The 14174-nt window shown below is 33.6% G+C and overlaps 1 protein-coding gene across 1 annotated transcript in view; it reads right to left on the bottom strand.

Moving 5' to 3' along the window:
- Positions 1-2289: 2289 nt before the first annotated feature.
- Positions 2290-14174, bottom strand: part of LOC123659312 (RNA polymerase II elongation factor Ell) — a 59661-nt gene continuing 47776 nt past the window's right edge. Inside the window, exons 8-13 of the mRNA XM_045594561.1 lie at positions 13070-13293; positions 10528-10647; positions 10210-10300; positions 9461-9632; positions 7822-7959; positions 2290-5156 (exon numbers count right to left, since the gene is read on the bottom strand). Coding sequence (XP_045450517.1) covers positions 5103-5156; positions 7822-7959; positions 9461-9632; positions 10210-10300; positions 10528-10647; positions 13070-13293 — 799 coding nt within the window. The 3' untranslated portion in view covers positions 2290-5102. The remainder of the gene's footprint in view (positions 5157-7821; positions 7960-9460; positions 9633-10209; positions 10301-10527; positions 10648-13069; positions 13294-14174) is intronic.

The raw sequence follows: 14174 nt of genomic DNA, 5'->3' as shown, positions 1-14174 counted from the left end.
TGTTTTTGTGGTAACTTGTTAGTTAGTAACTAATCGCTGCCTCATTAATCTTCGAAACTGAAAATGACTTAATAAAAAACAACAAACTCTTGCTCCTTTCATAACAATACAAATTCCATTGAATGGACTAAATCAACTCAATAGAAACATACAAACATATTCGCAACCTATTTTTAAAATAAAAAAGTACCTCTTCTCATTTCTGCATTACCCTGCCTGAACAAAATATTATTATACAATTAGACAGTTGGCGAAACAAAAAATAAGCAATGGAAGAGGACGTGAGCAAAAGAAATCACAAAAGGAACATTCAACACTAAATTCGCTACAACGAGCGATGAATGCTCTAAACTTAAAACAACTGTATATAATATAGTCGATTTCTGAGTAGCAAGAAAAGCGAAGTCCCTTCCACTGTTACACATAATGCCGAAAAGAAAAGTATAATTCATAAATTGTACCTATATTTTGTTTATAATCTAATTTTTTTTACATTTTAATAATTTAAAAACAACCAGCACTTGGTCGAAAAATTTATATCCATTTTTTTTTGTGTATTTTATTTTTCATGAATTATTTAAAAGCTAATTAACGTGAGCCGATGTCAGGATTCATAGCTAGTCGTCGTTCGCTCGAACCGGCTGGCAAGTATCGGTCTCCTGCGCCTGACTCGAGCTTGTATAAACACTTCTATACACAATAACACTACCGCATCGCCTATATATCTTGACTAATATATAATGCACTGATATTTCGAGGGGCACAAGGAATATCGCAGCATCGTTTCGGCCGCAGCCGAGCCTTTGGCCCGTACCGACACTCCTATATAATTATAATCTTTTACTTTCCCGTCCTATACAATTTATAGCGATTCATAAAAATAAAAACACTACGATTATATTCCTTAACGCGTCTATATGTCTAATTCGTACTTTATTTACATTGACATAATACACAGTATTTAAGTTGTTCGGTAAATCGACAGTCTTGCGAGGTCGCCGTCGGGCCCGAAGCGCGACCGCGGCCATTTCTTTGTTAACTGTACAGCAATTTACAATAACGTTTGATCAGAATACGCAAACTCAAACATCTACATCTAAAAATTATGTAAGGTAAGGATTTTGACATAACGTCCGCCTTAAGCCGCTATTATATCAGCTAGGTTAAGTATAACGTGTTAAGTTTGACACATGAAAAACGCGCTACTTAATACATTTCAGTGTAATCTATGTACATGAATATATAAATCAAATAGGCCAATAATTCATTGTTAAGATTACTAATGGGGTTAATACAACCTGATTGACTCACGACCTACTTAATTAAAATGAAAACGTTATAACGCGAAATAGGATTCGTCACGCGTTTTTCATGTACCAAATATCAATATACATTTGGGAATTAGTATTACTAATATATCACTAACTAGGATTTAAGAAAAATGTTTGATGTTACTAGATTCTAAATATCCCCTACACTGTACAAATGGGCTATGATATTATTTTCTTCGAGTCATTTTCATTTGTATAAATATGACAAAATACAAATATTTCTGTCCAACCTTCTAATAACTTATTCGGTAACAATCGAGCAACGTTTGACATCTCCTTTGTGACGGTACTTTAGATATCGTTTAAATTGCCAAGGGGTGATATATCTTTCTATATAAAATTTATTTACAATTATAATGGTCTGCACATGGTATGTAATTGATGCACTCATATATTATATATTAGATCACACGGCGCACGCCAGTTAGTCTGTACTCTCAGACTTCTAGTTAGAATATTGAATACAAATATCGAGACGATCGAAAATAAGTCTAAAATAGTCGTTTCTCAACCATTAGTAAGTGCATCACTGAACAGTGCCCAACAGAAACTCGAAACGAATGGAATGCATCTTCGTAATGTCCACTTCAATCATAACAGTTTCGATTTCAACATAAAAAAATTACTTCTCGAGAAAACAAATGTTTAATAATATTTTATGGATATTATATACTATAATAAAACAATCGTTGCTAAAACTACTGGTAACAATAACATTTTAACGGTTTCGTCCCTACCGAATCGTTTTTTGTGTTTCCAACAGAGGATGTTTTGTGATGATCGTCTACGCTAGAGTCGCGACCACTCAAGACCTCAGCGTTAGTACGGGCAAGCAGTTTCACGTAGATGTTCAACACGACAAAACCATACGTGGCATGGATAATTCATCGACGCGTTCACTATATAAGAATTTCAAATGAAAGGATGAGTTCGAAAATAAATAGTGAAACATAATAAATTAATATTCCAAAGCGAAGTTTAATTATCTAATATCATGACCGCAATATTGAGCATTTTTATGAGTAAAATGATAAAATTAACAAACGTGTGAGCAAACAAAGGGCACTTACTTGTGTTAAAATTGACCAATTTAATTACATACATAGGTAAACATTGTGTCGTTACGTACAAAACAATTGACCGTATTCTTTACAAAAAACAAATAGTGAAATAGCAACGCCGTTTGACATATTAATTGACAAAAATTAACTGAAACAACAGCATCAATAACAAGGTTTCGTAAACCTACATCAATGTGTTACGCTAGTATATATATTAGAAAATATATATTAAATACGAATTCATAACAAATCAGTAGTTATATACATTATACGAAAACAATTTTAAGATGATAGTAAAAAATAAGGACTTCCATTATGAAGCCGCATTATCTTAAAGATGTTAAAAATGTAGTCAATTTTAATTCAATATGAAGCTGTTTAATAGTAATGATTATCTTAAAAATTTACTTGGACAAGCATTAAATGAATGAACAAAAACAAATTATCGCTCTGTACATCAACTTTTTAAAACAAGATATTGACCACATTTTTACAATCTTTAACTTTGACGATTTTGCAGCTTATAATGATTCCGTATCGGATACAGTGGACTCACAAAAACTAATTTATTTCATTGATTCAATCAGAATTACTTAACGCTAAATCATTTTCAAAAATATGGACGTTAGTTTTAGGACAAAATACGAAAGACGGCTTTTCTTACATTGGGTTTACGACGGAGCTCTCTTTCGAGAACGTAAAGTAAGTAAATTCGTAAGTAAATTTAAAACAGGTAGCTCATTGTTAAAACTAAATTTGATAATAATAATCGAATGTATTAAAATTAAATTTTAATTGATTTATAGAAGTACATATATTCACAAGCAAGGTTGAAAAAGGCTCCATTATACATCGAAAAATCCCAATGCAGACTAAAAAAACTACATTTTATTGTGAATTGGAGGGTTATTCTGAAGAGGACCAGAATGTTTCCTTACTTCTAGTGGATGTTCAACACTGGCCGGTTGTTGCTAACTCGAGACGTTTTTTAGTAATTAAAAACTAATTAAATATAATATGTATTTATAATTTTGGCAAAAACTATGACCACGTATACGTATTCAATCTCGGTCGTATCATTTCCGACATTTTTTTATAACTAATTGTTCATCTCTTTCGAGAGTTTAATTTGTGACATCAATGAGTGTTTGTTTTAAAGCCATTGAGATATTTACAAGATCTTTTAACGTCAATGACACGACCGAGTCAAAACAGTTGAACAAATATTAATATAATAATAATGTGTAATTATATTATTAATAAAGAGGAAAAAACTGAAAATATTACACTACCCACGTTAAAATTTAACAAGAACATGATATATCTTTCTATATGTTACTATATACAACATGCAAGCTGGGCAAGACGCGTACAAAATGAACGTCCAACATTAAAAAATGGATGGATTGTTTAGAAGCGAAGGGGACGATATAGCGTCAAAGATATAATCGACAGTGTTTTTAAATTTTTAATGGTCAAGTTCTCTCAATTGACATCAAAATTGAAATTATTGACAATCGATCCATCCTTTTAAAGGCGATGTATAAGAGAAATGATATTGAGGGTAAACGCTGGCAACTTTATAAGTGAATTTTATTTGGACAACAATAACATCAGACGGCAATATTTATAGTGTGGAATAAAGTGTGGACGAACAATCATCTACTATTGGACTATTATGTACTTATTCGTTTATTAAAATATATAAGTTTTCAGATATTTACATTATAAAAACCAATGATAAAAAACAAAGATAAGGACCTATAGAACATTGAAATGTCGCTTGCGATCGTCAAGATCCTTCACTACTAACAATAGCAAATAACATTATGGTACAATATTATTAACCTTATTTTGTAGCTTTCTGCTTTAATCAATAATCTATTAACATGAAATTTCATTATCCGAAGGAGAAAGTAATTAAAGCAGAAATATACAAGCCATTGGTAAAAAAATAGTTTGATATACATTTAATACAATTAATGTCCGAAAATATGTAATAATATAATTAGCTAGGTTTATAAATGTTTTCTTAAAATTCAATATGGGCCCTCATATCCGGTAAGGCGAAGGCATACGAGTATGCCTGCGCTTGGTGTCTCGATTTGTCATTTCAAATAGATCGTTTCCTTTTTAGAAATAATGGAAGAACCGTAAAATTAAAAACATTCAGCTGCAATGTAACAATTTTAACTAAATATATTTGACCAAACAACAATACTTACATTTACCAAATTGTCAGAACGCTTATGTGTGTAAATACACATATAAAATTTCGACCGATTCGTACATTATACGATAAAATTTAAATCTTTCATAATCGATCGCTACGTTTCTAGTTTAGCGGGGGAACCGTTGAAGACTGTCGCCGTCGCAAACGAGTCTGTCGCTAGGAGGAGTCAAAAAAAACTAACAGAAACTGTGTGACCGACAACTAAAAAAATTACGGTCAATATTTAAGTTTTGTATGTAAACTAAATTTTTCATACTGTTATAAAAAATTATTATATTAAAACCAGCGACAAATACGAAATATAAAGAAATAACGTTTGAGGACAGAACTCGCAGCGACAACGACACCTTTCAACGGCCGGCCCGACATTAAGGCAATAGGAGTATCGACAGTACAAATCTCATCCCACTCTCGAGGCACCTAGAATACTGCAATTTGGCTCGCGGCGCTGGAGACGACGGTCGCGCGGCGCGCGTGTCAGTACGCCTGCGTCGTGCTCGCCGCCGGCACGCGCTCCGCCTTCAGGTGGCGCTGCGGACAACACGCTCGTTACCTCCGCGCTGCACAGTACGCGCTGCGCACAGTACGCGCTGTGCACAGTACGCGCTGCGCACAGTACACACTGCACAGTAAAGACAGTACACAGTACACACGAATTAAACCATCTCAATTCGTTCTATATACACATTGTCGTGCAAATACAGTTACGAAAATGTAAAATGCGCACGCAGTTATTATTTTAATACACATATGACTAGCCCGTTGGCGCAGTTTGTAGTGACCCCGCTTTCTGCTCCGAGGGTTGTGGGTTCGATTCCCACCCCGAGTCTGGGTGTAATATAAATATTTATTTATGTATTTATATATGTATTATTTATAAGTATGTTTATCGAAAAAAAATATATGTAACCATATACCAGTTGGCTGTTACCTATAACACAAGCCATTAAGTTGCTTACTTTAGGAACAGACGACCGTGTGTGTATTGTGTAAATATTTTTATTTATTTACATATAGAACGTGTGAATAGATAATTTGAAATATTTACTTATAATTATACTTTAGCGTATCAGATACTAAAAGTACAAAATATTGTCATTGTACTCTGCTGAAGCAACAGTAATAAAAATGAGTTATATCAACCACATAGCTATTGCATTGCAAAACCAAAAGGTTGTATTAGTTATATATTAAAACGACGTCAAATTAAATTGTGTTTATTAAAAATTGAACTTGTGTTAACATTTTTTGATTTAAAAAAAAATACGAGGAATGAAGGATAAATAATATTTTGTTTTATTCCATGTTCAATGTTAGAAGCATGGCCATAATTATCTTCTACCATCGTACAAATGTAAACTAAGTACATATCAGTTACTACACAAATATTCTAACATTTCCAAGTATTTCGAAATCATAACGTGCAATGTTTTGCGCAAACAATATTATTTACCATAATTCATTGACGTAATTGATATTTAAATATTACGTCAATGTGGTTTATAATCGTGTTATATATAAACAAACCTCGAGTGTCTTTAAAATTCAACATAAGGAACCGTAATAATTTAATTGATCGGCCAATCTAATTATACGACGAAATTATTAATTAATATTATAATTTGATAAATTTATTGTTTTCGTTTCATCAAATACTTACTGGTATATCTCCATAGTCCATTAATCGTGTTACAGACTTGAAAATTTATGTACTAATGAAGGTTTGTTTAGATTTGATTAGATTTACATTTTTACAAATTTGAACGATTCCCTTTCATTTGAATTATTTTATATTTTAAATTTATTACTTTCATGCAATAAAAAAAAAAACCAAATGAGTTGCGCAATTTGAAAAAATATATAATGCACCGATTTAAACGATTAATTTAAATGTAAGTAAAATTCATTTTCATTTAATCGACTTAAGTTTTGGATATTAACCCTTTATTGGAGTTGGAGTTCGAAAATAAAACTAAAAAGAAAATTGTTTACAGAAACTGAATTTGTTTCATTTTTAACTAATCGTTATTTTTATGTCTTATAATCTAAAATTGCTAAGAAAAATAATTTCATAATTCTTATTAGTCCCATAGTTTAGGGATATAGTATATATATATATATATATATATATTTACTAAAAATATTAATGCGGTATATATACTTCATAAAATTTAAAAATTTAATTGTAACAAGCTTTCATAAATGTTAAAACAATTTAAGTACCTAATAAACTAGATTGAAGCAGATTTTTACAGAGCTTTGAGAACAATAATCAGTTTTATTACGTTATTTTTGAATGGATTTATTTAAATGGCCTTGATTTTTTATGCAATATATTATTATCCAATTTATACTGGTCATATAATAACGTGCATATATTAGGAAATAAATAACATAAATATATAACGCTAAAATAAATCATAAATTGTTTAAATTGTTAATTTTACAATACAAAACAATGAAAAAATAGTAATCAGATCAAGAAGCAGATTAAGCAGAAATCTATAAGTATATCATGGGAGAAGAAATTACGAAGTTTTGTACCTACATTTAATGCAGGATATTTACCAAAACAAAAATATAATATTTATTTAAAATATACAAAGTAACTAACTCGAAATAGCAGATATATTTTAATCACAGTCAAATGACGATGTATAAAAATGTCGAGTGGGCCTATCAGAGGTATCAATGTACATAGACTGTTTAGACATAGCTTTTAAATTGCAATTGGACTGCACTTTAGACATACTTGTTTGCAATAATCAGTGTCTTAATGACATTTATCTTTGACACTTCATCGGACACGGCTAAGTATAGAACATCACAACTTATATGTGCGACATTGTGGATGTTTAAATGTCATTTTTTTACATATATTTTCTGAATACAAGGACACTGCGCACTAACATAAGGGTGCATCACATTGTTGTTGAATTGACACTCACTATACCGATTTATAAATATTCATACCTATGTGTAGGTATGTAAATGAAAAATAATTTAAAAAAAAAAATAACGGCCAGACCGTTGTTTTGATTAATATCTAGGTATGAAATTGCAAAATATGTGACGTGTGATGGGGCCTCTGTGACCAGGTGAGACGTAGACGGAGGAGGGGTCATCGTAATATGTGGATGGCTCGTAACTGGGATCGCCGGAACGGCCCGTGCTAAGCAAGTACGGCGGGGCTCACCAGCTGGTCGTAGTGCTGCACCATGCGCTTGATGTGGTTGAGCTTGCGGTGCAGGAAGTTGACGCGCCGCCTGTCGCGCTGGTACGTGAGGTCGTTGCGCGTGCGCTGGTACTCCTCCACTATGCGCTGTTCTATGCTCTGGAACACAGATAATATTCTAATTGTAGACTCATTTAACATGGGTAATAAAAATTCTAATTATTTAGAAACAAGTTTAAAAAGTTAGAACGAAACTATGTTGATATGTACGTATATACAGTAAATTATTGTTGTTAATTAAAAGTAACAATTACCGATAATTGCATTCTTCGTGTGCACTTATTTAAAATTATACGCCCCGGAAAGTTTTAACCTTGTTAAACCAACTTTAACATGTATTAATGGCAATTATGGAAAGTATTGACCTCACTAAAATTTTATAATAACATTAGAAACAAAGCAAGATAACTATTTAAAATATATTTTCATATTCAAACAAAGTATAAAGTTAAAATCAGTATTTTTAAATAAAAAATGTATATTTAGTTTATTCATAAGACCTTGAATCGAGCTAACCGCTAACCTTTTTAGAGTCGTAAGGAGTTGGCCTTGCTTTTAATAACATACACGAGATTGTTTCGAAAAGAGAGTAAAGTTATTTATATCATTACTCTATATAGAAATACTTAAAAGAGAAGTGTGAATTTGTTGTAATTTTCCATTACATACTTTTCAGGTCAGACTACACACAGGTATTTTAAATGTACGCAATTTCTGAACATTTATATTACAATTAAGGAACTAATTATATGACATTCCTTAAAAAAAATTGTTTGTTATATTGTGTTATTGTGAGACCTCTAACATTGTATTGTTTTCCTGGCAACGTTCGTATAAAATAAACAGCTAGTTAAAATATACAGAGCCAGTTTGATTGATGTAAAAAAAAAACTAGTAATTGAGTTAATATGGTAGTGTTAAGTTACAAATGGTAGTGTTATGACCTGCAATAACTTACCCAGTAAAGTGTATGTATGTCTAGTAAAGTTTATTAGTGTGTGGTTGAGCTAGTAAAAGAGGTAGGTGTGTATTAAGAGTATCCAACATATGAACAGAGAACAGATATAATAATAGTAAAACATTTCAGAATGCGAGAAACAAAAGAAAGACACGTTTCTGCACTGGTCACAGCAATTGGCTGATGCAGTTTATATAAGATATACATATCTTTGTCTGGTGTTCATGCTTGTGTGTTGTGTGTGTTTCCAGATCCTCGTAGTAGTGTTCCAATAAACTCATTGTAGAGCGAATCGAGTGCTAGTAGAGTGTAAATGGAGCACGTGTAGAGTAAGTGTAGAGCGTGGGTAGAGTGAGTGTAGAACATGGGTAGAGTGAGGGTAGAGTGAGTGTAGAGCGAGTGTAGAGCGTGGGTAGAGCGAGTGTAGAGCGTGGGTAGAGGGAGTGTAGAGCGTGGGTAGAGGGAGTGTAGAGCGTGGGTAGAGCGAGTGTAGAGCGTGGGTAGAGTAAGTGTAGAACGTGGGTAGAGTGAGTGTAGAGCGTGGGTAGAGTAAGTGTAGAGCGTGGGTAGAGTGAGTGTAGAGTGTAGAGCGTGTATAGTGTAGCGCTTGTGTAGAGTGTAGATCGTGTGTAGAGTACGCACCCGGTGCTGCGGGGACCGTGGCTCCGCGTGCTTGAGCTGTTGCTCGAGGCTCGTGAAGAGCGCGGCGACCCGCGCCACGCGCTCGTACAGCGCCTGGTACTCGGAGTACAGCGTCGCAAACTCGTTCTTGTACGCGCGCCGCGTCGACGACGACGTTATTGGCGGGTATTGTCTGGAATATCGACGATGTTTACTAACATCATAAATGATTATATATTATTTATATAGTATTTATCGAATTCAAAAACACGAGCATTCAGTTGCGCACATTAGGAACAGTTCACCGTGCGTATGTTATAGATATTTATTTTTATATTTGAGAAACAATTATTCAATTAGTGGTCCGCACACCACAGTTGACCTATGGCCACCCGAGATAGCCTGCGAAAGCAAGGTACAAAGTGAGTCTCACTAGTCTGTTACTAAATACTCCCACTGTTTAACAACTAGAAATAAGTGCTCCAGATTTTTACCCAAAAAAAAAAAACCCTGTCTAAACACTGTCTTAAGTTTTATTTTAACATTACACAAATTCATCTAGTACGAAGTACTATTTCATGTTAATAATAGTTACTTCATCCAAGTCTATTACATATTCTACAAATCACAGAGAAGTCATTAAAACTTCATTATTTTATTATTGTATAAGGAATCATTATTATCACCTTTGGTTTTATAATCAAGACTTTTCTGGTATGGTTTGTATAAATGTACTTTCTATATATATGATAACTCTAAGTAATAAATACCTTTCAAGATCTACCAATTCAGTCACATTCTCTTCAGGCACAGACGTTAAAGCTGTATTTTCTATAGGTTCCGGATTTGCGATGTCTTTAACTGGAACAAAAAATATATTTTTTTTTATATTTTAGTATTATTAGATCTATTAAAGTAAGAACGTAATATAACATTATTATCATTGCATAACGAAAAGCATGTAACTTTATTTGTTATGTAATAATACTCTTAGATTATTAACTGTAATAGTTAAATACTAGAAAAAAAACTAAAATAGAGTAAATATTACATAATTATAATATTAAAAATAGCTAGCAGATACTTACCTGTGATAGTTGTTTGCTCTACTGGAGGACTACTTCTACTAAAGCCGTTGGTCTTGACAGGACTGGGACAGAGATCCTTGACTGTAGTAAAATTGAGTGTGTAACCATTGTCCTTTTTAACTGAAAGAAAGAAACAAAAATACTTATGTTATTATTTTGCAATATATTTATGTTCATTTTTAAATATAGGTAACTACAATTTATTATCATTAAATACTGACTGACATATCATGTCAATGATGATGATAAGATCCACACTGAAAATTCACCATCTTCACTCGTTTTGCTTGTAATTATAGTTAAATATTAAATGAATTTATTTTGATCATTTTACTATATTTTATTACAGTCTTATACACAAAAGAATATGATTGAATTGTAAATGAGTATCTCATATTGTATTTGTCATACGAAGCACATAACTACACAAGTGTTAAGTAGGTTGGTAGTCAGGTTAATGTATGGAATAAAGTCAATAACAAATTCACACTGAGTTACCGTTGTGTTATCTATCTTTAATTATAAAAACGTTTAAGTACACGCTGAAAAATGACAGAATTGTTCTAATTTGAATATACAGAATGAAGAGAAAAAACTAATTCTAAATTTCAAGGTTAATTAATATTCCATTACATTTTGTCGGTATTGTTGATCGTGACTTTTTTGTTGTTTTATAAAAAAAGTTTTCCTTGACTCTTCTATAAATATGAGAAATTATTTCATTGTTGACGTACCATTATAAATATTCTCAATAAATGTAATGTTATACAGTTTCCAAGCCACTTAAGAATTTCTATATGAAAATTGAGCATGATTTTTAGTTTAAAAATATTACTTAACATTCGATTTGTACATATTAACCATTAAATTATCTTGCTGTCGTTATTTTTTTCTTTGTATTCTTTAAACTACAAGTTTCGTAGGATGTGGTCGAATTGACGGAAATTAGTGGTTCGAAAATGTAATTACGATAAATTTTATATAATTGTCATGGAGACATTTGCATGTATATGAAAAATGTTGAGCTGACTGTTTAATATTTAATATACAAACAGTAATAATATTTAGTACGTGTGTGTGATATAATATATATATTGTTTTTTGTAAAGTTATAAAAACACTATATAATTATATTGCTTAAAATAATAAATGTACTTAGTTTGACGAGGATATTTTCTCATTATTTATTCAAGATCTTTAAGGAAAAAAACAATAATGATAATATTGTCTTTGTTTTGTGTTGGTAATGTGAACATTTTGTTAGGAAATATGCCAAATTTCATAATCCCGTATCTATTTGGACAGGATTGCTTATTGCATTAGTAACGAGGTCATGTACATTTTCTATTTAAATATGGCTAAATGTGTAAATGAGTAATTTAAATAACGTTTGGTTATAATTACGAAATGACTAATTGAAAGTTATATCAATATTTGCTGTTGAAAATGCAACAAATTCGTAAGGAATATACATTATATGAATGGATGGGAATTACGACTCGCAACTGTCAAAAGCTTCCAAGACTTTGTTGGCCTCAGAAACTGATATCATAAACTGTGGGTTATGGTTTGTCTTCTTTTAAATATTTTTGGTGTTTTGTATAACAAGAATAATCTTGACCCTTTTTTTTCTTTTTTTGAATAAATACATATTTACGTATACTTGATAAAACTTGTGTGGGGGACACACGTAAAAAGCATAAATTGAGATGATAATTATACTTGAAAGAGTATGGAAATTAAATAGATCTCTTCCTAAAGTTGTCATCGTATGTTTGTACCAAACACATATTCTAAGTTAACTAAGACACGAGCCTAGTGAAAGTACTACTAGACCTACCTAGACAATTTAAGATTGATACTTGATAATACAAGATAAATATGCTCTCAAGTAGTTTTGTGTTTCTGTGGTAAGTTGACCAGAGCTCCCAGGGATGATCGGGGGTAAAATCAATGCCCTCGCTTCTGCTCTGGTGTTGCAGCCTGACGTTTACCGTCAGATGGGCATTAAGCTTGTTTGCTGACTTCGCATTCGCATCGCATCCAGCCTGTAACCTCCCACTGCTGGGAATAGGCCTCCTTTTCCATGAAGGAGAAGGATTGGAGTTTAATCCACCACGCTGCTCCACTGCAGGTTTGTGTACATGTTCCCTTTTATGAGCAACGATCAGATCAGGTATTTATGATAATAACCGGGACCGATGGCTAGCGTGCTCTCCTAGATGCTGACCTAGACGTGTAAACAAATCGACACCAACAATTTATACTACGCCAATTCGATTTTTCGATAAGTTTGTTTTTTAATGTGAACTTGATAAAATGTGTTTTTATATGTAATAAAAAAAAATTGTGAAATTGCAATGAATAAATTAACTATTAAAGATACCAAATTTCAAATAAGTTTCTTAATTAATATAAAAGGTATCACGTTTTTCCCTTTTATAAACCTTTATTGTAAAGTTCACTTTTAAGAGTTAGCTTAGTATAAATTGCTGGTGTCGAAATGCACGGGAAGCAGCGGTGCCGCAGCGCCGTCACTCACCCACGGCGCGGTCGTCCTCGGTGTCGGAGGCGTGCCGCTCGCCCGAGGAGGTGGTCGCGTACCCGGAGGAGGGCGGCGAGGGCCGGCGGTAGTGCGAGATGCGCTGCTTCTTGACGGCGGGCGCGTCGTCCGCGGCGCCGGCGCGCTTGCCGGGCGAGGCGCGCGGCGACAGCGAGTTGGCGGAGTCGCTGCTCAGCGGCGGTGTTAGATTTTGAGGTTTCCGCCTGTGGGTTATTTTAACCGACTTTAAATCGGAGTTTAAATACGGTTAAAATTTAATTTTCGAGTGTTTTTAAAGCTAGCTCTTCACTCTCGTCGAGGTCAGGCGAGGGAACGCGAGCACGAGAATGCAGTCGGAGCCCTCGCGTCACATCGCCGCGCCTCGCCTCGCCTCGTCTGGTCTCCGTCTGAAGTCGGTTTTTTGGGCGCGAGTCAAAGGACGCGAGGTCCGGCGGTAGACGAGGCAAAGCGCGGCGTCCACATTCTCGCGTTCATTCCGTCAGTATGTTATGGTGTATAGATGTTATCCACCATCGCCTTCTTCTCCAACGCTTTTTAACTTTATAAGTGTGATATACGTTAACAAAATTCATATACGCAAAGACGCATAAAGTCGCGGCACTTGTTAGTTCGAGCACGTGCATTATGCACGCGACACAGAGAGAAGTGAACAAAGGCGAGAGTGAAGATGGATACAACCTCGTGTTGTCTCGCCTCGCTTAACTTCGTCAAACCTCGCCTCGCCTGACTTCGACGAGAGTGAAGAGCTAGCATGAAACGATTTAAAGAATAGGAGACATTCACATTTCAACTATTTTTTATATTCGTTTTTTTTTTTTCGAAAACTGTTGATTGAATTATCCTTAATAACCCGTTTTTTAATTTACTATTTTTTAGTTTATATAGCTATTTTTTAGTTAGTTTTATTACTTGTCGATGTAAATTGAAGTATTTTTGATAGCTAACGTGTTTACTTTATGTTACACCGGCTTTACACCCATAGCGATAAATGCTAGCTAGTCGTAACTAATCGTCGACGTGCTTGGTGTTAGAAACTGAGGACAGTGGTGACGCCCGAGTGAGATCTGTTATTTTTAATGGAAGT

The sequence above is a fragment of the Melitaea cinxia genome, chromosome 13, assembly GCF_905220565.1.
Source record: "Melitaea cinxia chromosome 13, ilMelCinx1.1, whole genome shotgun sequence".
In the NCBI taxonomy this organism is placed as follows: domain Eukaryota; kingdom Metazoa; phylum Arthropoda; class Insecta; order Lepidoptera; family Nymphalidae; genus Melitaea; species Melitaea cinxia.
The sequence above is the reverse complement of the archived record's forward strand: the minus strand, read 5'-3'. Positions and strand labels throughout refer to the sequence as shown.